The sequence below is a fragment of the Aquarana catesbeiana genome, linkage group LG11, assembly GCF_042186555.1.
Source record: "Aquarana catesbeiana isolate 2022-GZ linkage group LG11, ASM4218655v1, whole genome shotgun sequence".
Lineage (NCBI taxonomy): Eukaryota > Metazoa > Chordata > Amphibia > Anura > Ranidae > Aquarana > Aquarana catesbeiana.
Window position 1 is genome coordinate 278900865 of NC_133334.1, and position 27610 is coordinate 278928474.

The 27610-nt window shown below is 43.5% G+C and overlaps 1 protein-coding gene across 1 annotated transcript in view; it reads left to right on the plus strand.

Annotated features, from left to right (window-relative positions):
* The window catches only part of CDH13 (cadherin 13), a 902416-nt gene that overhangs the window by 197462 nt on the left and 677344 nt on the right, over window positions 1-27610 (plus strand). The window contains exon 2 of the mRNA XM_073605913.1: window positions 23057-23168. Within this exon, the coding sequence (XP_073462014.1) occupies window positions 23057-23168 (112 nt within the window). The remainder of the gene's footprint in view (window positions 1-23056; window positions 23169-27610) is intronic.

Here is a 27610-nt window from a genome sequence, read left to right on the forward strand (position 1 = left end):
TTTTTTTATATATATTTTTGGGGGATATTTATTTTAGCAAAAAGTAAAAAAAAATTGCTGTTTTTTTCAAAATTGTCGCTCTTTTTTCGTTTATAGTGCAAAAAATAAAAACCGCAGAGGTGATCAAATACCACCAAAAGAAAGCTCTATTTGTGGGGAAAAAAGGACGTCAAATTTGTTTGGGTGCCACGTCGCACGACCGCGCAATTGTCAGTTAAAGCGACGCAGTGCTGTATTGCAAAAAGTACTCTGGTCAGGAAGAGGGGGGGGGGTAAATCCTTCCGGGGCTGAAGTGGTTAAGACAAGCCTCTAATGATTCAACCAGAAAGCTTTATCTATTCCAAAAGCCTCCCGAAATCTCCAATCCACCTATAATCGTCTTTGTAGTATGGAGGAATTGTACACAAATCTCTCCCAAAAAAAAAAAAAAACATTTACCAAAAATTAAAGGGCTCCAGAAAATGTAAATTGTCGCGTTCGATGCAAAGTGGATTGAAATTACTGAACATTTCAAATGTTCTGAAAGCTTTTTGATTTTTAGATCGTTCTTTTTGTTGTTTGAGCTACATATTAAAGTGGTGTGTTTTTTTTTGTTTTTTTTTCCTTGCTTGGTTTTTATGTTTCAGGTTTAATTTTTGTCGGGAAAATTGTGTACCGGTATAAAGTAAAAAGGGATGAAAGAAACATTTTTGGACTGTAATTGACATATAAGAGAAAAAAAAAAACAACAAATAAAATGCATTGTTGTCAAAAGAATATCAAATCCTAAGGAGACCGTTGTTGTGTTCAGGAGACCTTGGAGTGAAAAATGACCTGGTGTTACAATACAGTGTTCATCGCTGAATAAAGTTATTGTATTTTAGTGTGAGAGGCTCAGATACGAGGGAGTTCGATGAACGAGACTCTATACAAAGTAGCACAATAAGGACACAAGTAACTTCCTCAGCACACAGTATGGTGCAGAGGAGGGTGGTGGAGAAGGTAGGCGGCGTTGGAAATCTAATATTTTGTTTTGTAAATAACCGGTGCAACTGACAAATTCTGTCATTTGTAACTGACAAATGTACATTGTCATAAATGTCCACACCACAAAAAACGTGGGAATGTGTTGTCGGTCTGTAGGCAGGCGCAGTCTGTATTCCCCACTGTAGGTGGCGCTGAACTGAAGCGGCAGTGCAGAGGGGGGGGGAGTTGTGAGGAGCTTAGTTCCTCTATGGCTTCCTGTGTTCACAGGGAGGCAGTTGTCCAATTGGACGCTGGAGCTCCACATGACTTCGGCGGCCATCTTGGGTGAGGAAGACTATCTTTAACCGCCTCCATACTGCGCAAATTCCTGCATTCCTCTTCTACATGTAAAAAAATTATCATTTTTTTTGCCAAAAATGACTCAGAACCTCCAAACATTATATATGTTTTTGTTAGCAGAGATCCTAGGGCAGTGGTCTCCAAACTGCGGCCCTTTGCTGGCTTTTATCAGACCCTTGGGGTGCTATTTTATTTACTGACACCAATGAAGGGCACAATTTCTCCTAGTGACACAAACGATGGGGCCCCATTTCCTACCAATGACATTAATGATGGGAAACAGTTCCTCCCAATGACACCAACAGTGGGGCCGAGGGACACCAATGATGGGGCATAATCCTTCCCAAGGACACCACCAATGGGGCCCAATGACATCAATGATGGGGCACAATTCCCCCAAATGACATTAATAATGGGACACAGCTCCTCCCAATGACACCACCAGTGGGGCCAAGGGACACCAATGATGGGGCATAATCCTTCCCAAGAACACCACCAATGGGGCCCAATGACATCAATGATGGGGCACAATTCCCCCAAATGACATTAATAATGGGACACAGCTCCTCCCAATGACACCACCAGTGGGGCCAAGGGACACCAATGATGGGGCATAATCCTTCCCAAGGACACCACCAATGGGGCCCAATGACATCAATGATGGGGCACAATTCCCCCAAATGACATTAATAATGGGACACAGCTCCTCCCAATGACACCACCAGTGGGGCCAAGTGACACCAATGATGGGGCATAATCCTTCCCAAGGACACCACCAATGGGGCCCAATGACATCAATGATGGGGAACAACTCCTCCAAATGACACAAAAAAATTGGGACTTTAAATGAGGTTAGACGGGGCTGTTCAAGTCCCCTCCTCCATCCCAGGCAATTGTACATAATAGAGGAAGGATTTTTGCTGCTCCCGTGTGCTTCGTACAAAGTCCCGCCAATCCTTTTCTCTATTATGTACAATTCCTCCAAATGACATTAATGATGGGACACAGTTCCTCCCAATGACACCACCAGTGGGGCCGAGTGGCACCAATGATGGGGCATAATCCTTCCCAAGGACACCACCAATGGGGCCCAATGACATCAATGATGGGGCACAATTCCTCCAAATGACATCAACAAGGGGGACCAATGATGGGGCACAATTCCTACCAACGACACCAATCACGGGGGATTGTATGCTCCCACTGACGATGGGACATTTTCTACTCCCGAAGGCCACGGTCCGGCCCCTCTCTGAAGGACAGTAAACCTGCCCTTTGTTTTAAAAGTTTGGAGACCCTTGCCCTAGGGAATAAAATGGTGGTCTTTGTAATTTTTTTATGTCACACGGAATTTGCGCAGCAATTTTTTAAATAAGATTTTTTTTTTTTGGCAAAAAAAAAAATATCATAAATAAAAAAATAAAAAAAAACAGTAAAGTTAGCCCAATTTCTTGTAGAATGTGAAAGATGATGTCATGCCGAGTGAATAGATACCTAACATGTCACGCTTTAAAAAATTGCGCACACTCATGGAAGGGCACCAAACTTTGGTACTTAAAAATCTCCATAGACAACACTCAATTTTTTTACCAATTGTTAAGAGAATAATTGTAGTTAAGGGGTATAATGTACGATATTTGGATAATGTAGTAGAGGAGGTATCAATGATGCCAAGAGAGAGTTGTTTAACCACATGCCGACCAGCGCACGGCGATATACGTCGGCACAATGGCACGGCTGGGCAAATGGACGTACAGGTACGTCCCCTTTAAGACGCTGCATTGTGGGCGCGTACGCCCGCCGCGTGCTTCATGACCGTGCCCGCGGGTCCCGCAGACTCGATGTCTGCCGGGTGCCTGCGATCGTGTCAAGGAGCGGAAGAATGGGGAGTCGCCTTTGTAAACAAGACATTTCCCCGTTCTGCCTAGTGACATGACAGAGATTAACTGCTCTCTGTCATCGGGAGTAGTGATCGCTGTCAGTGAGTGGTAGCCCATCCCCCCCACATTTAGAATCACTCCCTAGGACACACTTAACCCCTTGAGCACCCTCTAGTGTTTAACTTCTTTCCTGCCAGTGTCATTTACACAGTAATCAGTGCATTTTTATAGCACTGATCGCTTTATAAATTCCAATGGTCCCAAAATAGTGTCAAAAGTGTGCGATGTGTCCGCCATAATGTCGCAGTCACAATAAAAATCGCAGATCGGGGCCATTACTAATAAAAAAAATGAATAAAAATGCCATAAATCTATCCCCTATTTTGTAGACGCGATAGCTTTTGCACAAACCAATCAATATTTTTTTTACCAAAATATGTAGAAGAATACATATCGGCCTAAACTGAGGAAAAAAATAGTTTTTTTTATATATATATTTTTGGGGGATATTTATTATAGCAAAAAAGTAAAAAACATTGCTTTTTTTTCAAAATTGTCGCCTTTTTTTTTTATAGCGCAAGAAATAAAAAACGCAGAGGCGATCAAATAAAACCAAAGGAAAGCTCTATTTGTGGGGAAAAAAGGACGTCAATCTTGTTTGGGTGCAGCGTCGCACGACCGCGCAATTATCAGTTAAAGCGACGCAGTGCCGAATCGCAAAAAAAAGTGCTGTGGTCAGGAAGGGGGTAAATCCTTTCCGGGGCTGAAGTGGTTAACAGAGAGTGCCGCACTCCGCGATACTACTAGTCAGGAGTTGGGTTTCATCACAGGGTTCCACCTACAATATAAGGAAGTGGAGTCAATATTTGCAGCCCACTGGCATATATTACTTCTAAATAAGGTGCTTAAACCAGTGCTCCCGCCCAATCCCAAATTCATCTATAGGAAGGCACCTAACTTTGGAGACAAAATAGTGAAAAAAGTATTAGACCCACCTACTAGACCACCTTCATTTTGGGATAGGGATGGGTTCTTTGCATGCAGGAAATGCAAGGCATGTAGAGAAGTAAACAGGCTGATTAAGGGTTTGGGAAGTTTTATATATAACTCAATTAATAAAGAATTCTTTAATAAAGAGTTCATTACATGTAACACCACAAATGTGATATACCCCCCTGGAATGCCCTTGCGGGCTTATGTACATAGACCATACCAAGAGAAGTTTAAAAGTTAGAATAGCAGAACATCGCGAGCACGAGAGACAGAACTAGATGCTGGGTTGTCCTTCATTCAACTACTGACCCACCCTGCAGATACAGCGTTGTCATGCTGTGATCCACTTCTCCACTGTTACCACACGGGTCCCACACTGCCAGCTTCCTCAGTAGGATCATTGGAAGGACGCGGTTTCTTCTAGGTTTAGGCATCTGCCTCCTGATAACGTGCCACCAGGCTTGCCCTCCTCTTCCTTTCATGAATGTAATCCTATGCCTCTCTGGGCATGTGAGGTATATATCCCAATATATGTTCTCCTTCCTTGGTAATTCAGTCCCTTAAAGAGGAATCTCACCATCCCCTCTTCATTTTTTTTTTTCAAGCCCTCTTAGTAGATACCGGGTTGTTCTTAATTCAGAACCTTACCCACCCAGCAGATCCAGCATTGTCTTGCCTTCTCCTCCTCTGCATTGTCAGGCCTGTCTTCCTCCTCCTTTCATGAATGTAAGCCTATGCCTCCTAGAATATGTAATGTGCAAGCTCACATACTAGATGCTGGGTTGTCCTTAATTCAATACTGACCCACCCTGCAGATACAGTGTTTTCCTGCGGTGATCCACTTCTCCACTGTTATCACGTGGGTCCCACAACTGCCAGCTTCCTCAGTAGGATCATTGGAAGGACGCGGTTTCTTCTAGGTTTAGGCATCTGCCTCCTGATAACGTGCCACCAGGCTTGCCCTCCTCTTCCTTTCATGAATGTAATCCTATGTGTCTCTGGGTATGTGAGGTGCATATCCCAATATATGTTCTCCTTCCTTGGTAATTCAGTCCCTTAAAGAGGAACCTCACCCTCCCCTCTTCATTTTTTTTCAAGCCCTCTTAGTAGATACCGGGTTGTTCTTAATTGAGAACCTTACCCACCCAGCAGATCCAGCATTGTCTTGCCTTCTCCTCCCCCTTTCATGAATGTAAGCCTATGCCTCCTGGAATATCTGATCTGCAAGCTCACATACTAGATGCTGGGTTGTCCTTAATTCAATTACTGACCCACCCAGCAGATCCAGCATTGTCTTGCCTTCTCCTCGTCAGCATTGTCAGGCCTGTCCTCCACCTCCTTTCATGAATGTAAGGCTATGCCTCCTAGAATATGTGATGTGCAAGCTCACTTACTAGATGCTGGGTTGTCCTTAATTCAACTACTGACCCACCCTGCAGATACAGCGTTGTCCTGCTGTGATCCACTTCTCCACTGTTATCACACGGGTCCCACTCTGCCAGCTTCCTCAGTAGGATCATTGGAAGGGCACAGTTTCTTCTAGGTTTACGCATCTGCCTCCTGATAACGTGCCACCACCAGGCTTGCCCTCCTCTTCCTTTCATGAATGTAGTCCTATGCCTATGTGAGGCGCATATCCCAGGAGGCTTTTGGTTTGCCACACGTCATTCTCACTAAACAAAAAAGGAAATAAATTGGGATTTTAATATCGCGGAGAAGAAGGAGGGTTGGAGAGGAGGAAATTCCAGTTTCAGGCTAAAGCTGGCCTTGCACCCAGGCCTTTTTTTCAGCGGGAACACGGGGGAACGCAGTGCCGGAACCTCCAGCACTGAATGTATGTACTGGCAAGGGGTGCTGGAGGGTCTATTGTTGCTGGCTTCTGGGATATCTATTGTCACTGGTGGGGGATCGGTTTTTGTGTGGGGGTCTATTGTTACTGGGTAAGTCTACTGTTGCTGGTGGGGGGGGGTCTTATCTTGCAGGAGGGTTAATTGTTGCTGGGTTGGATCTACTGTGGAGGGAGAGGTCTATTGTTAATGGCTGCTGAAGGGTCTATTGTTGCTCGGGTGGTACTTTGTTGTGGAGGGGTCCATTGTTGCTTGGGGAAAGTCTTTTGCTGTGTGGGGGACCTGTTGTTGCTGGGGGGTCCTTTGTTTCTGGGGTGGAGTCTATTGTTGCTCATTGCAAGGGATCTGTTTTACTATCTTTCTTGTTTTCTTTAACAAATTTCATAGAAATTACTGAGTAGCCCAAAATACTCGATTTTGTATTCTCAGAAAGGTGGTGTACTGGGAGGTGGGTACGGGGTGAAATCAAGGGATGGTGCTCAGAGACGGGTAGGGGGCGGAGACGAAGGGTGACTCGGAAGGGTGGAGTTCATGCACCTGTTCCCTGAGAAAAAAAAGCCCTGCTTGCACCTATAGAATTTTGCTAGAAAATTTTTGCCTTCTGAACATTTTTTGATTATCTAATGCCCCGTACACACGATCGGATTTTCCGCCAACAAAACCGTGGATTTTTGTTCGAAGGTTGTTAGCTCAAACTTGCCTTGCATACACACGGTCACACAAATGTTGGCCAACAATTACGAACGTGGGAACGTGGTGACGTACAAGACGTACGACGAGCCGAGAAAAATGAAGTTCAATAGCCAGTGCGGCTCCTTCTGCTTGATTCCGAGCATGCGTGAACTTTTGTGCGACGGACTTGTGTCCAGACGACTGTAATTTCCGGCAACAAAGATTTGTTGACGGAAAATTTGAGAACCTGCTAGAAAACATTTGTTGGAGGAAAGTCCAACAGCAAATGTTCAATGGAGCGTACACTTGGTCGGACTTTCCGACAACAAGCTCACATCCAACGTTTCCCGTCTGAAAGTCCAACTGTGTGTACGCGGCATAAGAGTTAAAGAGGATAATTGGACCACTGGTTTCCATTAGAGCAACCAAAAAAAAGAATCAAAGAATAGCATCTAATGGAAGTGAACAAATTAATAATCGCTGAATTCGCTCCCAGCTGAGAAAAATCAGAACTAGTCTTATGTGCTTGCCCTTGTCAACGGTAATCTGAAGTAGAACGTTTATTCTACAAGAATCAAGACTTTGGCAAGATGTCAGAATTAGTGAGCCCATGAAGGCGCCATCCAATGGTTCGGATGAGTCATTTTTATACTTTCTCTTTCAAACGCTAGAACAAAATTCAACCGGCGTAAGGCCAGCATTCTTCTTTTACATATGAATTCAGAATTTAGCTCTGCTATTGAGGAAGCCCGTTCTTCGTGTCAGTGGTAGACTTTCAAAGTACAATCCCCTAGGAAATTTAGAAACGGATGATGGAGAACCGGAACAGTTGTGAGAAAAGCTATCATGCGGGGTTTACTGCTTCTACTTTTTTTAAAAACACAGTATGACCACTTTAGGAGATAGAATAGAGTGCTTTTCTCTCTGTACCGGGTATAAAAAAAAAACAGCCTATAGCCATGTAATATGAATAATCGTAAAACCTTCTATACATATTACAAGGCTGGTAATCACCATCTCAGCTTGTCATGAATGCTAGAAAACTATTATACCTATTTTCATGCCTGTTTCTCTTACACCTTTAAACAAAACCTCTCATTATGTAGACTTAAGGCATTTTACAGAAGAGCATGCTAGTATTTCTCAGCACGATTTGCTGCACGCTATACTTATGGCTTCTACGGAACCGAACAGCATCCATCTTGTTTACAGGTTATTCCTGGCTCTTTCTGTCATGTCTGAAATAAATGAAAGTCGGCGCATCCTGATTAAACACTAACCATTCTTGCATGTAGCTTTTACAACAAAAGCTATTTTTTTACATCCTTTCAGGAAATCACTGTTCAATCAAAGAGAATTTGATTGTCAACATCAAGCTCTGTTCTTAAAGCAAATCCGTCACTTCCTAAACAAAATTGAAAGATTGATGGTGGAGCTTTAGACTCAAAGGTAATTAAATAAGAATAATCAGGTGTAGTCTTCAAAGAGTCAGCAATCTATCATATGAGGTAGCCCTATGGGTCTATGGACTTATGGCTCGAATTGGGTCCTTGAACGCATGGCCTCGGAATTATAACTTATGGCTTGGTCCTCGAACGTATGGATTTTGGCTGGGTCCTTGGACTTATGGTTTACACAGAACCAAGCAACATCTATTTTGTTTATGGGTTATTCCTGGCACATCATATGGGGTAGCCCTATAGGTCCTTGGACCTATTACTCGAACTGGGTCGTTGGACTTATGGCCTCGAACTTATCACCAATGACTGGGTCCTTGAACTTATGGCTTTTGAATGGGTCCTTGAGCTTATGGCTTATGGCTGGGTCCTCGAACTGATGGCTTATGGCTGGGTCCTCGAACTGATGGCTTATGGCTGGGTCCTTGAGCTTATGGCTGGGTCCTTGAGCTTATGGCTGGGTCCTCAAACTGATGGCCTTTGGCTGGTTCCTTGAGCATATGGCTTATGGCTGGGTCCTCGTACTGATGGCTTATGGCTGGGTCCTTGAGCTTATGGCTGGGTCCTCGAAGGAATGGCCTATGGCTGGTTCCTTGAGCGTATGGTTAATGGTTGGGTCCTCAAACTGATGGCTTATGGATGGGTCCTTGAGCTTATGGCTGGGTCCTCAAACTGATGGCTTATGGCTGGGCCCGTGAACTTTTGGCCTCAGACTTATGGCTTCTATAGAACTGAACAACATCTATCTTGTTTATGGTAATAGGTACTTGTGCGCACACCAAAATATTAAATATTAAAAAGCCAACAATAAAAATAAATACCTTAAAAAACGTCAAAATAAGACAAAAATAGCAGCCACAAATAATAGTGTTCACACACCTAAAGACAATTGCTAAAAAAGGGGGGTAAATCTGCGGCGCTAATTTAAATAAATAATGTAAAACCACCAAACCATACCAAGAGGTAATAAAGCCAGATCTCCAGGTATCGATATTGTCTAAGAGAGAGGCGGATCTTTTCGGCTGCAGCTTGTCTCTCCGATCACGGCCGGGATCGTTGAGCTGAGAGCAGCCTGAGAGTTTTTTGTGTTACCCTGTTTTCTATGTAAGTGGAATATTGCTGAAATAAATATTGAAATTACTTGCTACACTATGGAGCCCTTTCCTTTCTTTTGAGCTGAACCTGAAAGCAGCATTCTGGAGACCCCTGGTAACAAGGAGACTGGGAAGCCGGTGTTTCATCTGATACATGTTAAATAGGCTGTGATCGTTCAGCCGGGAGGTGAGAGGCTGGGGGAACCGCTACCATTACACACTATATCTATCACTAAATATCTTTGGAACAACTTTGTTTGGCACGTTTTTTTCAATTATTTGTCACAATGGAGATCTTATCTTCTATGGGACTTTTTTGAGACTGTTTATTTATATCACTTTTTTCCTAAATATTCATTCATTTACACTCTGTGTGATCACATATGTTGCAAATATTTTTTCACTTGATACTTTTATTGATTGATTAGTTTCCTTTTTTTGGATGGGACGTTTTGGAGAACGTTTTTATTTAAATTTATTATTATTCATGTACACCCTGTGACATCACTTATGTTGCAATTTATGGTCTATTTTTTCATTGGACACTTTTAGTCACTTTTATTTATAGTTTTGGTATTATTAGATCGTGATCTTTATTTATGCTGTGTTAACCATACTTATTGTTTCACTAGTCATTTTTTATCCAATTACTTATTTTTTGATTGCTGCACTAATTATCACAATTGCAGATATTTTATAAGGATATGTTTTAATTTGGATTTATTTATTTGAGTAGTGGTTTGAAGATCTTTTTAAGCTGTGGAGTCTGTGGTTATATATATTATTTTTTTCAATATTTTTTTCACTGTTTATTCATTTCAGTGGACTTTTTATTTTATTTTATTTATGTACATCTATATGGGCTATATAGAAACAGCGACCCATTATTCCCATTCTGTGTAATTATATAGTTTTGTTTTAGTCATTTCATTTTTTGATGCAATACTGGCTTTCTGTGACCTTTGATTGCACAAATTAGTGGAAGATCAAGCAATTAGACAATATCGATACCTGGAGATCTGGCTTTATTACCTCTTGGTATGGTTTGGTGGTTTTACATTATTTATTTAAATTAGCGCCGCAGATTTACCCCCCTTTTTTAGCAATTATCTTGTTTATGGGTTATTCCTGGCACATACTATCATGTGCGGTAGCCCTATGGGTCCTTGGACCTATGGCTAGAACTGGGTTCTTGGACTTATGGCCTCGGACTTATAACCTATGACTGGGTCCTTGAACTAATGGCTTTTGAATGGGTTCTTGAGCTTATGGCTGGGTCCTCAGATTGATGGCTTATGGCTGGTTCCTTGAGCATATGACTTAGGGCTGGGTCCTCGAACTTATGGCTTATGGCTGGGTCCCTGAGCTTATGGCTGGGTCCTCAAACTGATGGCTTATGGCTGGGTCCTTAAACTGATGGCCTATGGCTGGGTCCTTGAACTTTTGGTCTCAGACTTATGGCTTCTATAGAACTGAACAACATCCATCTTGTTTACGGGTTATTCCTGGCACATTCTGAAGGTGGAACCTTATTATAACACATAGAAAAACTCTATTCATAAAGAGACTCTGCCACTTCCTATACAATATCTAAAATGAGCGTTGATGGAGCCTTGAACCCAAAGGTAAGTAAGTAGGTATAATTAGGGCTGGGGTTTATGGTCATGTGACCGCCGTGATTGGCTGTCATGGTGGTCACATGATCTGAAAGCTCCCAATCGCAAGCAGCGTTCGTGAGCTTTCCGTTAGCCGCCGGTAACTGTACCGGGAGCACGCAGGGCGTGCGCTCTCAGTACAGCTGCATTTGCTCTAATGAATGCTCAACGCCAATGTTCACCCACCAAGAGGTCGCATATTTGCTTGCGGCCGGTGCCAAAGGGCTAAGAGGCTGCACTCTACCACAAGGGGCATACCTATGGGTCCTTAAAGCAGTCCAAAGTGAATGTAAAGGATGAGAGAGACACAAGTTTGTGATAAGTCCAATATAAATATATTAATCTTGATAAAAGATAAGAAGGTAAAAGCCAACACATTTCCGGGGAGCTCACAACCCCTTCTCCATCAGGTCTTGAATGCTGGTGGTGGTACGAGTAGATACTGGACAATGAATGCAAAGAGTCAAGGATGAGGACGAGTGTGGATGCCAGTCTGTCAAATGAAATCCAAGGAACTTCTCTCCACAGTAGAAGATTCTATATACTTATCGCTCTGGTGGGTCGAACTTGAACTCCTCTGCCTTTAAACACTAAAACCTCTAACACAACCTTCAGTATTCAACAAATCTGGAAACTGTCAAATGAATGTACCCCCTGCCACACACATTGGCTCCTCCCATTACTCACACCTCAATATAATATACATTAGTGTTATATTGGTAGGGGGAACCATTGAGTTTTTCAGTACAGAAGACTTGGCAAGAGGATTTAGCAATTGAATTCTGTTGGGTTTGGACTTGCCACCCCCCAGAGAGACAATTATTTAGTCTTCTAATTCCAAGGAGGAAATATTTACATTATGTTTAAGGAAGATGAAAACAAGTAAAAACAGCGTTTTCCACCTGCCGCAGCCCCCTGCTTGCTTAAGTGAATAAATTGGCACATATCTGTTGAGCAACAGCTTTCTCTCCAATTTCTGTTGTCCTCATTACTGTTGACAAGTTCATTCTCGCAAACATTGTGTTACTGTATCATTACTATACATTATCTTAGCTTTTGATAGCCTTGTCTAGGGGATAATTGCACTTCTGACATCTTAATTAGTTTCGGTGACCTACTGTAGCGGGTAGCAGCCAATGCTCTGGCAGTTCCGCTCTCGTTCCGTGACTACAGCAATCAATCTACTGGCTTGTCCTCAATTCTAAGTTTGCAAGGTCACCGGCAGATCTGAACACAATGCCTTTTATTCTCTCTTTCTACTGCATAAATGTTTCCGTGAACGTGGAATGTAATTGGAGAAAATTCTATCTCAAGCACAAGACAAAAAAAAAACAACACAAAGCAAAAAAATAATCTGATAGGGGTTTTAGCCCTTCCATAATACCCTTGTCAGGACCCCAGTATGGGCCTGTGACCTCTGCTGTGTCTGGCGATGTCTCTTCTTGCTGAGCCACTTGAGATGCTGGATAGCTCCCTGGAGAATTCCTCGAATGATTTTGCCTTGAACCTTGTTTTTCTTGAACCTTGAACTCTTTTCTCCTCCCATGAACTTCCTGATTTATACCATGTCTCTGCACTTGCTGTTTAACAGATTATTGTGTTCTCTCCAGCTAATATCTCGCTCTTGTCACTCCTATTGCCATTTGTATTTTTGCTACCACTCATTATCAACCTTTGGCTTGTTCCTCGACCACGCCTCTGCTGGATCCCAACACGCAACCACCCGTTACCGACCTTTTGTTGTTCCTCGACTTCACTTCCGCTGGATCCCAACCTGCAACAACCCATTACTGACCTTTGGCTTGTTCCTCGACCACACTTCTGCTGGATCACAACCTGCAACCACCCATTACTGACCTTTGGCTTATTCCACGATCACACTTCTGCTGGATCACAACCTACAACCACCCATTACTGACCTTTGGCTTGTTCCTCGACCACACTTCCGCTGGATCCCAACCTGCAACCACCCATTACTGACCTTTGGCTTGTTCTTCGACCACACTTCTGCTGGATCACAACCTGCAACCACCCATTACTGACCTTTGACTTGTTCCTCGACCACACTTCTGCTGGATCACAACCTGCAACCACCCATTACTGACCTTTGGCTTGTTCCTCGACCACACGTCTGCTGGATCACAACCTGCAACCACCCATTACTGACCTTTGACTTGTTCCTCGACCACACTTCTGCTGGATCACAACCTGCAACCACCCATTACTGACCTTTGGCTTATTCCTCGACCACACTTCTGCTGGATCACAACCTGCAACCACCCATTACTGACCTTTGGCTTATTCCTCGATCACACTTCTGCTGGATCACAACCTGCAACCACCCATTACTGACCTTTGGCTTATTCCTCGACCACACTTCTGCTGGATCACAACCTGCAACCACCCATTACTGACCTTTGGCTTGTTCCTCGACCACACTTCTGCTGGATCACAACCTGCAACCACCCATTACTGACCTTTGGCTTGTTCCTTGACCACACGTCTGCTGGATCACAAGCTGCAACCACCCATTACTGACCTTTGGCTTGCTTACTGACTATGCTTCTGCTTGACCCCTACCTGCTATATCTGCTACTGGACCATGTCTTGCTCACCTCCTGGTGACTGCAACCTGGTGTCCACACAAATCAAAACCCATCCCCACCTTTAGGAGCTCTGGTGAACACCAGTTAGTACTTAGACCCCTGTACCTCAGATGAGCCTGCATCATCTGCAAGGATGACCTGCTTGTTCACTTATCCAACTGGTCAGTGAGAGACTCTCTACTGCTATAGCTACTGGTCTCTGAGTCTGACAACCCTCTATTCTAAAACTTAAAAAAAAAGTTTTGGGTATGCATACAATTCAAATCCCACCTCCTGTTTCTAAAGTCCCCATTGCCTCCCAGCTTCCTTCATCCAAATTTCTGCCTAATGTTTATTTTTTTGATCTTCTTCTTCTTCTTCCAGTGGTGGGCAGGCTTGAATGCTGCAGAAATTGGCACTGTCATTAGTGCCTGTCTGTGCGGTATTCTCCTGTAAGTCAAGAGCACGTAAAGCCACACCCCTGAGGGGCCTGTCCTTGATTCCTTGGACTCATTTGAAGGGGTTGTAATGATGTTGGATGTCAAGGAACAAGTTAAAGAATGCTTAGTAGACCATGAAGTAGTGGGTCTGTAGGAAACAGCACTGGAGATTGTGTGAAAAGGGTGGCTTTTTTAATGTATTTATTTTTTAAAGGATATCTAAAGCCAGAGCTTTATTTTGTAGTTTTGGATAGAGTAGGGAATTGTTTAAACCCCTTAACAGGTACTATAGTGTATTATCACTGAAAACATTCATTGGTAAACATTAGGCATGTATAAAACTATTAGTATCCTATTTACAGTGCCTTGAAAAAGTATTCATACCCCTTAACATTTTCCACATTTGGTCATGTTACAACCAAAAAAACGTAAATGTATTTTATTGGGATTTTATGTGATAGACCAACACAAGGTGGCACAAAATTGTGAAGTGGAAGGAAAATGATAAATGGTTTTCAACATTTTTTACAAATAAATATGTGAAAAGTGTGGGGGGGGGGGCATTTGTATGGTGCCCCCCGGAGTCAATACTTTGTAGAACCCCCTTTCTCTACAAGTCTTTTGGGGATGTCTCTACCAGCTTTGCACATCTAGAGAGGGACATTTTTGCCCATTCTTCTTTGCAAAATATCTCAAGCTCTGTCAGATTGGATGGAGAGCGTCTGTGAACAGCAATTTTCAAGTCTTGCCACAGATTCTCAATGTGATTTAGGTCTGGACTGTGACTGGGCCATTCTAACACATGAATATACTTTGATCTAAACCATTCCATTGTAGCTCTGGCTGGATGTTTCGGATCGTTGTCCTGCTGGAAGGTGAGCTTCCGCACCAGTATCAAGTCTTTTGCAGACTCTAAAGCCGCGTACACACGAGCGGAATGTCCAACAGAAAAAGTCAGACGGAAGCTTTTCATCGTTTATTCCGATCGTGTGCATGGCTCATCGGACTTTTTTTTTCAAAAATTCTGATGGACCTAGAAATGGAACATGTTCTAAATATTTCCGACTGAACCAATTCCTATCGGGAAAACCGATCATCTGTATGCTGTTCCGAAGGACCAAAAATGACGCATGTTCTGAAGCAAGTAGGAGATGGAAGCTATTGGCTACTGGCTATTGAACTTCCTTTTCCAGTCCCGTCGTACGTGCTGTACGTCACCGCGTTCTGGGCGGTCAGACTTTGGTCGGACTTTGGTTTGACCGTGTGTAGGCAAGATCGCTGGAATGGAATTCCGTCGGAGTTCTGTCGGAGAAACCTTCGGAGTTTATTCCAACGCCAAAACCAGTCGTGTGTACGCGGCATAACAGGTTTTCTTCTAAGATTGTCCTGTATTTGTCTCCATCCATCTTCCATCAACCATCAACTCTGACCAGCTTCCCTGTCCCTGCTGAAGAAAAGCATCCCCACCACATGATGCTGCCACCACCATGTTTCACGGTGGGGATGGTGTGTTCAGGGTGATGTGCAGTGTTAGTTTTCCTCCACAAATAGCATTTTGCTTTTAGGCCAAAAAGTTCATTTTTGGTCTCATCTGACCAGAGCACCTTCTTCCACATGTTTGCTGTGTCCTCCACATGGCTTCTCACAAACTACAAACAGGACTTCTTATGACTTTCTTTCACCAATGTCTTTCTTCTTGTCACTCTTCCATAAAGGGCAGATTTGTGGAGAACACGACTAATAGTTGTCCTGTGGACAGATTCTCCCACCTGAGCTGTGGATCTCTGCAGCTCCTCCAGAGTTACCATGGACCTCTTGGCTCTTCTCTGATGAATGCTCTCCTTGCCGGGCCGGTCAGTTTAGGTGGATGGCCATGTCTTGGTAGGTTTGCAGTTGTGCCATACTCTTTCCATTTTCTGATGATGGATTGAACAGAGCTCCGTGAGATGTTCAAAGCTTGGGAGATTTTTTTATAACCTAACCCTGCTTTATACTTCTCCACAACTTTATCCCTGACCTGTCTGGTGTGTTCCTTGGCCTTCATGATGCTGTTTGTTCTCTAAGGTTCTCTAACAAACCTCTGAGGGTTTCACAGAACAGCTGTATTTATACTGAGATTAAATGACACACAGGTGGACTTTATTTACTAATTAGGTGACTTCTGATAACAATTTTTTCACTAGATTTTAGTTAGAGATATCACAGTAAAGGGGGCTCAATACAAATGCCCCCCCCACACTTTTCACATATTTATTTATTTTTTTAAATTGAAAAACCTTTATCATTTTCCTTCCACTTCACAATTATGTGCCACTTTGTGTTGGTCTATCACTTAAAATCCCACTAAAAGACATTTATGTTTTTGGTTGTAACGTCACAAAATGTGGGAAATTTCAAGGGGTATAAATACTTTTTCAAGGCACTGTAAAGGGCATGTACACCTCATCAGTGATTTTCTCCCATTTAATTCCTTTTGGTCTGTTAACTATACTATTGAAAGCATTTTGTTTGATTTAAAAAAAAAAAAAAAAAAGTTGATCCTGCCAGAAATCTTGTGAGCTGATAGTTTCCTGAGGACTGTCTGTGAGGAATACACAACCCCTATCCTGTATCCTGAGGGCTACCCTATCCCACTCTGATTACTACAGGACCCTAATTCTGACTCATGAGGGCTACATTATGAAGACTACAGGACCCCTATCCTGTATCCTGAAGGCTACATCCTGAGAACTAACCTATCCTATTCTAAGGACTACATGACCCCTATCCTGTAGGCTACATCTTACATCTTGTAGACTACCTTATCCCATTCTGAGGACTACAGGATATCCCAAGAAATACCCTGTCCCATCCTGAGGACTACAGGGCCCCTAACCTGTATCCTGAAGGCTACATCCTACAACCTGATGACTACCGTTTCCCGTTCTATAGACTACAGGACCCCTATCCTATATCCTAAAGGCTACATCCTACATCCTGAGGACTAGCCTATCCCATTCTGAGGACTACAGGACCCCTATCCTGTATCCTAAAGGTTATATCCTATGTCCTGAGGACCATCCTATCCCATTCTAAGGGCTACATAACCCCTATCCTGGTATCAGGTACTCCTATACTCCATCCCATTCTGAGGACTACAGAACCCCTATCCTGTACCATTAGGGCTACATCTAACATCCTGAAGACTACCTTATCTCACTCTGAGGACTACAGGACCCCTATCCTGCATCCCCTAAGGGCTACATCCTATGTCCTGAGGACCACCCTATCCCATTCTAAGGACTACATGACTCCTATCCTGGTATCAGGTACTCCTATACTCCATCCCATTCTGAGGACTACAGAACCCCTATTCTGTATTGTTAGGGCTACATCTAACATCCTGAAGACTACCTTATCTCACTCTGAGGACTACAGGACCCCTATCCTGCATCCCCTAAGGGCTACATCCTATGTCCTGAGGACCACCCTATACCATTCTAAGGACTACATGATCCCTATCCTGTAGGCTACATCTTACATCCTGAGGACTACCTTATCCAATTCTGAGGACTTCAGGATATCCTGAGGAATACCCCATCCTACCCTGAGGACTACAGGACTCCTGTCTATGGATTACTATTTATGAGTGCTACAGAACACCATCCCTCTGGGTTATGGAGAAGATATAGGGTTTCCGCTGTCCTGATGTCCGGATGTCTCACCTTGGGTTTAGATACAGTTTAATTCTACAGGGATAAGACTTTAAATATGCATGGTTTGGAGATGGGGGGGCTTTGCAAACATCCCAACCTGTACGGTACGTGTGAAAAAAAGGAAAATTAATTTGGCCTTCTGAGAAACAAACCGGGTGACAGAACCCCACAGTGAAAGGGTTAATAACTTTTACAAACTCATTTATTTATGACCGTTTTTTATGATACCTGAAGCTCTCCTTTACATTTGTTGTTGTTTTGTATTCAACCCAAATCAGCGCTCCTCCCTGCGACTATCAGACCATCGTACATTGTTCATAAACTAATTTGAAGTTTCACAAACAGCACGATGCAGATAGAGGCCTTTAATAATCATGCAATGTGATTAAATCTCGAGGGGGGAAAGAAAATAAATTGGTTTATCTTGTTGGTAAGCCAACTTTTTTTTGTATTAGTCACCTTCCCAAGGACGTACAGAAGCACAAAGTTGCAAGTGCTAATAATTGAATTTAATGTAAATCAGGCACAGTGAGTCACACTGGGTTTTCGAAATTTACTTTTTTTTTTTTACAGAAAATACTTTTTTGAGTTATATTAGATCAGGGGTCTCCAAACTTAATAAACAAAAGACCAGTTTATTATCTTTCAGACTTTTGAGGGGCCAGCCAGTCTTTGAGATGGTCAGCTTGGTGGTGATAAGAGAAGGACAGGAACTTATCTTTGGTATGGCGTACTCTCCTCAGTGCAGTCAACTTTTTGGGACCTAGTAGTCATGGATCAGAATTTGTCTGTGGTTAGGTGGAGATAGTTCCTGAGGTGGTATGGAGCTTATGGGGGCCCTTCGTATAGATTTGGTCCCACAGAAATATGAATCTGGGACCTTCAACACTAATCCTTATTAAATGATTGTATTGTTATTAGGATTGTTTTTTTTAATATGTAAAACAAGGCTGCTATGGCCATATGGCCAAAAGCTGGTATGGACTGGTTTCTTTGGTTTAGGGCAGGGTTTCTCAACCAGGGTTCCTACAGAGGGTGCTAGGGGTTCCTTAAGCAATGAGCAATTTCTGCCTCTCAAATAAGTTTCCACTGACACCATTGATCTTTTTAGCTATCTGTAAGGGGGTAATTCTTCCTAATAACCACAAGTGTAAGGAACATTCTTCTCACTGATCACCAATGTAAGGAACATTCTTCCCACTGATCACCAATGTAAGAAACATTCTTCTCACTGATCACCAATGTAAGGAACATTCTTCTCACTGATCACCAATGTAAGGGACATTCTTCTCACTGATCACCAATGTAAGGAACATTCTTCTCACTGATCACCAATGTAAGGAACATTCTTCTCACTGATCACCAATGTAAGGAACATTCTTCCCACTGATCAGCAATGTAAGGAACATTCTTTTCACTGATCACCAATGTAAGGAACATTCTTCCCACTGATCACCAATGTAAGGAACATTCTTCCCACTGATCACCAATGTAAGGAACATTCTTCGTTCTCACTGATCACCATTGTAAGGAGCATTCTTCTCACTAATCACCAATGTAAGGAACATTCTTCTCACTGATCACCAATGTAAGGACCATTCTTCTCACTGATCACCAATGTAAGGAACATTCTTCTCACTGATCACCAATGTAAGGAACATTCTTCTCACTGATCACCAATGTAAGGGACATTCTTCTCACTGATCACCAATGTAAGGAACATTCTTCTCACTGATCACCAATGTAAGGGACATTCTTCTCACTGATCACCAATGTAAGGAACATTCTTCTCACTGATCACCAATGTAAGGAACATTCTTCTCACTGATCACCAATGTAAGGAACATTCTTCGTTCTCACTGATCACCAATGTAAGGAGCATTCTTCTCACTAATCACCAATGTAAGGAACATTCTTCTCAATGATCACCAATGTAAGGACCATTCTTCTCACTGATCACCAATGTAAGGAACATTCTTCTCACTGATCACCAATGTAAGGAACATTCTTCTCACTGATCACCAATGTAAGGGACATTCTTCTCACTGATCACCAATGTAAGGAACATTCTTCTCACTGATCACCAATGTAAGGAACATTCTTCTCACTGATCACCAATGTAAGAAACATTCTTCTCACTGATCACCAATGTAAGGAACATTCTTCTCACTGATCACCAATGTAAGGAACATTCTTCCCACTGATCACCAATGTAAGGAACATTCTTCTCACTGATCACCAATGTAAGGAACATTCTTCTCACTGATCACCAATGTAAGGAGCATTCTTCTCACTGATCACCAATGTAAGGAACATTCTTCTCACTGATCACCAATGTAAGGAACATTCTTCTCACTGATCACAAATGTAAGGAGCATTCTTCTCACTGATCACCAATGTAAGGAACATTCTTCTCACTGATCACCAATGTAAGGAACATTCTTCTCACTGATCACCAATGTAAGGAGCATTCTTCCCACTGATCACCAATGTACCTTGGTGTCCTTCACTAAGGTCTGTAATTTGGAAAATGTCCACCACAGCCTTGGTCCGTGCCTATCTCAAGTATGTGTGTAAAAAAAAAAATGTTTATTATCCTTTGTAAATGGGGGGGTAACAATTTCTGTGTGAGACCATCCCTTTAACCCCCCTTATTACAAATAAAGCCCGGTGTCATGTGCAGCAGCTTCTCCAACCCTCAAATCACGGTAAGCTGCTCGTAATTTAAACCTTTTTTTTTCATGTTCCATCGTTAACGATGATTGCCCACCATGCAATCGGTAATGAGATAGGCGTTTAGCGTAAAAGAAGCGTTGGGTGAGGAATGGAGAACACAACCGCAGTCTGCGGGAACGTAATTGAAAGAAAGCCGGCCTTTCCTATGTGTCCTCTCACAGATTACTTCAACCTGCGGCTGGCGTACAATCAGCGGCGGGTTTTATTTTATTTCGCCTTGTGGGCTCGTCTGTTTTGCTATCCTTGTGGTTGCAAGGACGGCGGTGTTTTCCTTGCGTAGATTAAATGAATGGTATTGTTTTATCTGTGGGGTGTAACAAGTTGCATAACGGTTGACCCGTAGAAGAGAGAGTTCAATGGAGAAGACCGTGAGGAAGCGTCAATGCATGCAGGGGATACCTTTTAGCACAACTCCACCGCGCCCCCCCATTTCCATGGACCATGAAGCACAAATAATTGGTTAAATCCACAGGTGATTTTTTGCTACTTTTTTATACTGGCTTTTCAAAATAACAAAGGTAATAATTGGATGAGAGGTTGAGCATGATGTAACTCATTTGATAGTTTTTTTATGTATTCTGTACATCAGAACAAAAAGATGAACTATTGAGGTGGCAAGAGGGACAGAGCGGTTTTATACCACATGAGGAACAGTTGGGAGCTATGTTAATTTTGTGCAGAGGTAAAAAAAAATTAATTACCCAATTGGTGGCCCAGGGTCAGGTGTGGTGGTATAGTGTGTATATATATATATATACTATATTACCAAAATTATTGGGACGCATGCCTTTACATGCACAGGAATTTTATTGGCATCCCAGTCTTAGTCCGTAAGGTTCAATATTGAGTTGGCCCACCCTTTGCCAGCTATAACAGCTTCGTCTCTTCTGGGAAGGCTGTCCACAAGGTTTAGGAGGGTGTCTATGGGAATGTTTGACCATTCTTTCAGAAGAGCATTTGTGAGGTCAGGCACTGATGTTGGACAAGAAGGCCTGGCTCGCAGTCTCCACTCTAATTAATCCCAAAGGTGTTCTATTGGGTTGAGGTCAGGGCTTTCTGCAGGCCAGTCAAGTTCCTCCACTTCAAACTCGCTCATCCACGTCTTTATGAACCTTGCTTTGTGCACCGGTGCGCAGTCATGTTGGAACAGGAAGGGGCCGTCCCCCAAACTGTTCCCACAAAGTTGGGAGCATGAAATTATCCAAAATGTCTTGGTATGCTGACACCTTAAGCGTTCCCTTCACTGGAACTAAGGGGCCAAGCCCAACCCCTAAAAAACAACCCCACACCATAATCCCCCCTCCACCAAATGATTTGGACCAGTGCACAAAGCAAGGTCCATAAAGACATGGATGAGCGAGTTTGGGGTGGGGGAACTTTGATTGGCCTGGTCAAGTTCCTTCATCCCAAACTCGCTCGTTGATGTCTTTATGGACCTTGATTTGTGCACTGGTCCAAGTCATTTGGTGGAGGGGAGATTATGGTGTGGGGCTGTTTTTTAGGGGTTGACTTCAACCTGATAGAACACCTTTGGGAATAATTATAGCGGAGACTGCGAGCCAGGCCTTCTCATCCAAAATCAGTGCCCGACCTCACAAATGCCCTTCTGGAAGAATGGCCAAACATTCCCATAGACACACTCCTAAACCTTGTGGACGGCCTTCCCATAAGAGTTGAAGCTGTTATAGCTGCAAAAGGTGGGCCAATTCAATATTGAACCCTACGGACCAAGACTGGGATGCCATTAAAGTTCATGTGCGTGTAAAGGCAGGCGTCCCAATACTTTTGACAATATGGTGTACAGATATATATAATGTTTGGGGGTTCTAAGTAATTTTCGAGCAGAAAATACTGATTTTTAAATATAAACAAAAAGTGTCAGAAAAGGCCTTGGTCTTTAAGTGGATATTGTTGCTCTATGACAGCCGTTCTCAACCAGAGTTCTCTGGATCTCTAGGGATCTCTAGGGTTCCTCCTGAGGTTTTATGGGGTTCCTTGAACAATGAACAATTGCTGCTTCTCAGATATGTAATCATTGATACCAATGATTTTATTAGCTATCTGTAATAGAAGCATTCCCCCCACTAACCACCAATGGAAAAACATTCTTCCCATTGACCACCACACTAAAGCACCATGGATTGTAGATTATTTATGGGGTTCCCTGAGACCTGATCGTTATTTCAAGGGTTCCTTTGTGTTTAAAAGGGTGGAGAAAGGCTGCTCTGTGGTGTAACATGTCATGAATTTATTCATGCAGACTTGTAAAGTTATTGAAACGTCCACTTTTAAAAAAAAAATGGTATCACATTGTGAAAGTTCTGAAACCTTTGAGGGGTTTGAAAGCTTTACGTTTTAAGTTCGTATTTCATTCTCAACCCCCAACAGCTTCAGTGAGTACAGCCAGATTCCGAATGTCTTCAAGCTAGTGGTGAAAGATGCAATTCTTTAGAGGCAGAAATGACATCAACATAGATCTTAGGGACTGAAAGCTTTTTGATATCTCCTTATATTTAGAAAGGAGCGTGACAGCTGATACGTGGAAGCCATGCCTCTGCTTTAATCCTCGGAAGAAGCAGAACGGGGTGTTTTGTCAGTTTCCTAGAAGGCTGAAAAAAAAAAGACCCCGCTGTTTGCAAACACTCTTCTGCATCCCAAAAGCGTTTGATTCTAAAACGGATCGCTTTGTTCCCACAGGTTCTCGCATTTGCCGTTGCACGAGATTTCGACTGCATCCCGGGATTCCAACAGAAGATATTTTACATAGAGCAGCCGCTGGAGTTCCTGGAAGACCAGCTCGTCTTAAATGGTAGGAACTCGTTGGTTGATTTTTTTTTGGGGGGGTGCTCCAGGCAAGGGGCGCACAATCTTTCCGAGGCTGGGGCCAAACAAAGAGATATTTTTATCTGCAGCTCTATGGAACGTATGAGGTTTTTTTCTTTTATTAAGGTATGCATGTTCAGAACATTGGCAATCCATTTTATATTTAAGGTAGAGGCCTTGCCAAAGCTATTTTCTTTTGGTTTTGGGGGACGGTTTGGAGCGTTTTGCAAGTTGTTTTACTGCTGTCTCTCACTTTGCACCTCATTTCCTTTCCCGCTGATGGGGCTTCAATAATTTCTGATGGTTGATTCATTCTTCCTCCGAAGGGCAAGATGGAGTCCTCACTTGGGCAGAGAACACGGCAACCACCTCCCCTATTCCCTCATCCCGGTCAGCTCTGTGTAATCTGTAAAAAGCCACATGGTCGGTTATCCTTCCTGCCCCCAATTTCACTTCCTGTTAGGTGAACTTCCTGCCACTTCACTTCCTGTTTAAAGTGAAGTTCCACCCAAAAATGAAACTTCCCCTTTTCCGGTACCTCCCCCCCTCCGGTGTCACATTTGGCACCTTTCAAAGGGGAGCAGATACCTGTATAATACAGATATTATCTGTCAAAAGATCTGCAGCGATCCGCAGCGATCTACTACGCCATGTTCGGCCCCTCCCCTGTCCCCCCTGCTGTCTTCTGGGAGACACATGGGTCCCAGAAGACAGCAGGGACCAGTGAGCATGCGCAGCGTGACTCACGCATGCCCAGTATTGAACCAGGCTGTGAAGCCGCAAGGCTTCACTTCCTGATTTCCTTACTGAAGATGCCAGCGCCTGCACCCGGGAGCCAAGGGACAGATCGGCTTCGGGTGAGGACATCACGGGCACCCTGGACAGGTAAGTGTCCTAATATTAAAAGTCAGCAGCTGCAGTATTTGTAGATGCTGACTTTTAATTTTTTTTTTCACTCTGCTTTAACTACTTGCCTAACTGGGTGGAAAAATACGTCATTTGTTTGACGTTAAATACCGGGGTTATGGCTGCAGCTAGATGCCAAAACCACAGTATTTTCTTTTCCCTCAGGCACCAGACATTCAGATAAAAGTGATCCCCACAGCAGATTCACTGTGGGATCACTTTTAGAAGCGTCGGGAGGGGTCCCACCCAAAACCAGTTCCCGGTGGTTCCCAGGTTTACGTAACCGATCGCTGAGCCTGGGAACCATATCTTAAAGTGAACTAATACATATCTGGTGCTGGGGGTCTGCGAAGGCCACTCAAGTTCCTCCACACCAAACTCATAAAACTAAAACCATGTCTTTAGGGAGATGTTGGTTGAGAAGATCTGGCTCATTGCAATTCAACCCAAAGGTGTTCAGTAGGGATGATATCAGAGCTTTGTGAAGGCCACTCGAGTTCCTCCACACTAAACCCATAAAACCATGTCTTTATGGGAGATGTTGGTTGAGAAGACCTGGCTCATTCCAATTCATCCAAAAGGTGTTCAGTAGAGTTGAGGTCAGAGCTTTGTGAAGGCCACTTGAGTTCTTCCACATCAAACTCATAAAACCACGTCTTTAGTGAGATGTTGGTTTAGAAGATCTGGCTCATTCCAATTCATCCCAAAAGGTGTTCAGTAGGGTTGAGATCAGGGCTTTGTGAAGGCCACTCAAGTTCCTCCACACCAAACTCATAAAACTAAAACCATGTTTTTAGGGAGATGTTGGTTGAGAAGATCTGGCTCATTGCAATTCAACCCAAAGGTGTTCAGTAGGGATGATATCAGAGCTTTGTGAAGGCTACTCGAGTTCCTCCACACCAAACCCATAAAACCATGTCTTTATGGAGATGTTGGTTGAGAAGACCTGGCTCATTCCAATTCATCCAAAAGGTGTTCAGTAGGGTTGAGGTCAGGGCTTTGTGAAGGCCACTTGAGTTCCTCCACATCAAACTCATAAAACCACGTCTTTAGTGAGATGTTGGTTTAGAAGATCTGGCTCATTCCAATTCATCCCAAAAGGTGTTCAGTAGGGTTGAGATCAGGGCTTTGTGAAGGCCACTTGAGTTCCTCCACACCAAACCCATCAAACCACGTCTTTATGGACATGGCAGTGTACACAGGGGTGCAGTGCTACTGGAACAAAAAGAAAAAGCCTTCTCCAAACTAATAACAGCGCCAGCGGACAATTGTCTAAAATGTCATTGTATGATGTAGAAGCAATACCCTTCACGGAAACACCTGATTTCTATCATTTGCTGTACAGGCACTCTTTGTTTTCTGCTTTTGTTAAAATTATGATTTTAAGAACATTTTACCTTGAACAGAACAACTTTGAGGAATATAACCTCCAATCAAGGCAATTTATTTGCCTCCCGCTGAGTCACTGTCAAAAATCATGAATTTAGCCCCGTAATGAATAGCCGGATGAAGAGACGACATTTGTGGCCTTTTTGTTTTAAAGCACGAAATAATGGTGCTCGGTGTTTTGAATTACATAACGTATATTGAGCAATTCTCTTGAGATTGCCTTGAAAAAAGAGCGCTGCCTTTATATGATTATAGTAATTTTATTGAAATGCCATTGTCCACTCTCAGCCTAAGTTAGCCTTACTTTTATTATAAGCTGTTTATGAAAGGTTTTACAATAATGTACAAAGAGAGTTTTGCCGTTTTCATCACACGAGCTGAACAATGCAATGTGAGTGCCGATCTAGTCGGTTGGTTTCGAGATACAAGGCGGTGATGTGGTGACTGCAGATGACTTATTCTTGTTGTGGCAAAGTGAGAAAGAGTGAGGAGACTTTTCTGGGGGGCTTAGTCATGTGTCATGCATAGGAGACCTCTTGATAGGGGTGCTAGTATAGGGATCTCAAGGGGTGGCATTTATGTTGGTAGTATAGGGAGCTCCAGAGTTGGTATTTACATGGGATGCTTCAAGGGCTATATTTGTATAAGTAGTTGAGGGATCCTTCAGGATTTAGGGGGGGGCCAGATTGTGGTCAGTGGGAGTAGAAAATGGCCCATTCTTGGTGTCAGTGGAGAGAATAGTGCCCCATCATTGGTGTCAGTGGAGAGAATAGTGCCCCATCATTCGTGTCAGTGGGAGGAATAGTGTCCCATCATTGGCGTCAGTGGGAGGAATAGTGGCCCAGCATTGGTATCAGTGGGAGGAATATTGTCCCATCATTGGTGTCAGTGAGAGGAATAGTGTCCCATCATTGGTGTCAGTAGAAGGAATAGTGTCCCATCATTGGTGTCAGTGGGAGGAATAGTGTCCCATCATTGGTGTCAGTGGGAGGAATAGTGTACCATCATTGGTGTCAGTAGAAGGAATAGTGCCCCATCATTGGTGTCAGTGGGAGGAATAGTGTCCCATCATTGGTGTCAGTGGGAGGAATAGTGTCCCATCCTTGGTGTTCAGTGGAAGGAATAGTGCCCCATCATTGGTGTCAATGGGAGGAATAGTGTCCCATCATTGGTATCAGTGGGAGGAATAGTGCCCCATCACTGGTATCAGTGGGAGGAATAGTGTCCCATCATTGGTGTCAGTGGGAGGAATAGTGCCCCATCATTGATGTCAGTGGGAGGAATAGTGTCCCATCATTGGTGTCAGTGGGAGGAATAGTGCCCCGTCATTGATGTCAGTGGGAGGAATAGTGTCCCATCATTGGTGTCAGTGGGAGGAATAGTGCCCCATCATTGGTGTCAGTGGGAGGAATAGTGTCCCATCATTGGTGTCAGTGGGAGGAATAGTGTCCCATCATTGGTGTCAGTGGGAGGAATAGTGTCCCATCATTGGTGTCAGTGGGAGGAATAGTGCCCCATCATTGGTATCAGTGGGAGGAATAGTGTCCCATCATTGGTGTCAGTGGGAGGAATAGTGCCCCATCATTGGTGTCAGTGGGAGGAATAGTGCCCCATCATTGGTATCAGTGGGAGGAATAGTGTCCCATCATTGGTGTCATTGGGAGGAATAGTGCCCCATCATTGGTGTCAGTGGGAGGAATAGTGCCCCATCATTGGTATCAGTGGGAGGAATAGTGTCCCATCATTGGTGTCAGTGGGAGGAATAGTGTCCCATCATTGGTGTCAGTGGGAGGAATAGTGTCCCATCATTGGTATCAGTGGGAGGAATAGCGTCCCATCATTGGTGTCAGTGGGAGGAATAGTGCCCCATCATTGGTGTCAGTGGGAGGAATAGTGCCCCATCATTGGTGTCAGTGGGAGGAATAGTGTCCCATCATTGGTGTCAGTGGGAGGAATAGTGCCCCATCATTGGTGTCAGTGGGAGGAATAGTGCCCCATCATTGGTGTCAGTGGGAGGAATAGTGCTCCATGGGCCACATAAAGGCAAGCAAAGGGCCACATCCGGCCCCAGGGTAAGTGTGGAGACCACTGCTCTGGTCCATGCTGGGTGTTCAGGAGTTGGAGCTGAAGTAG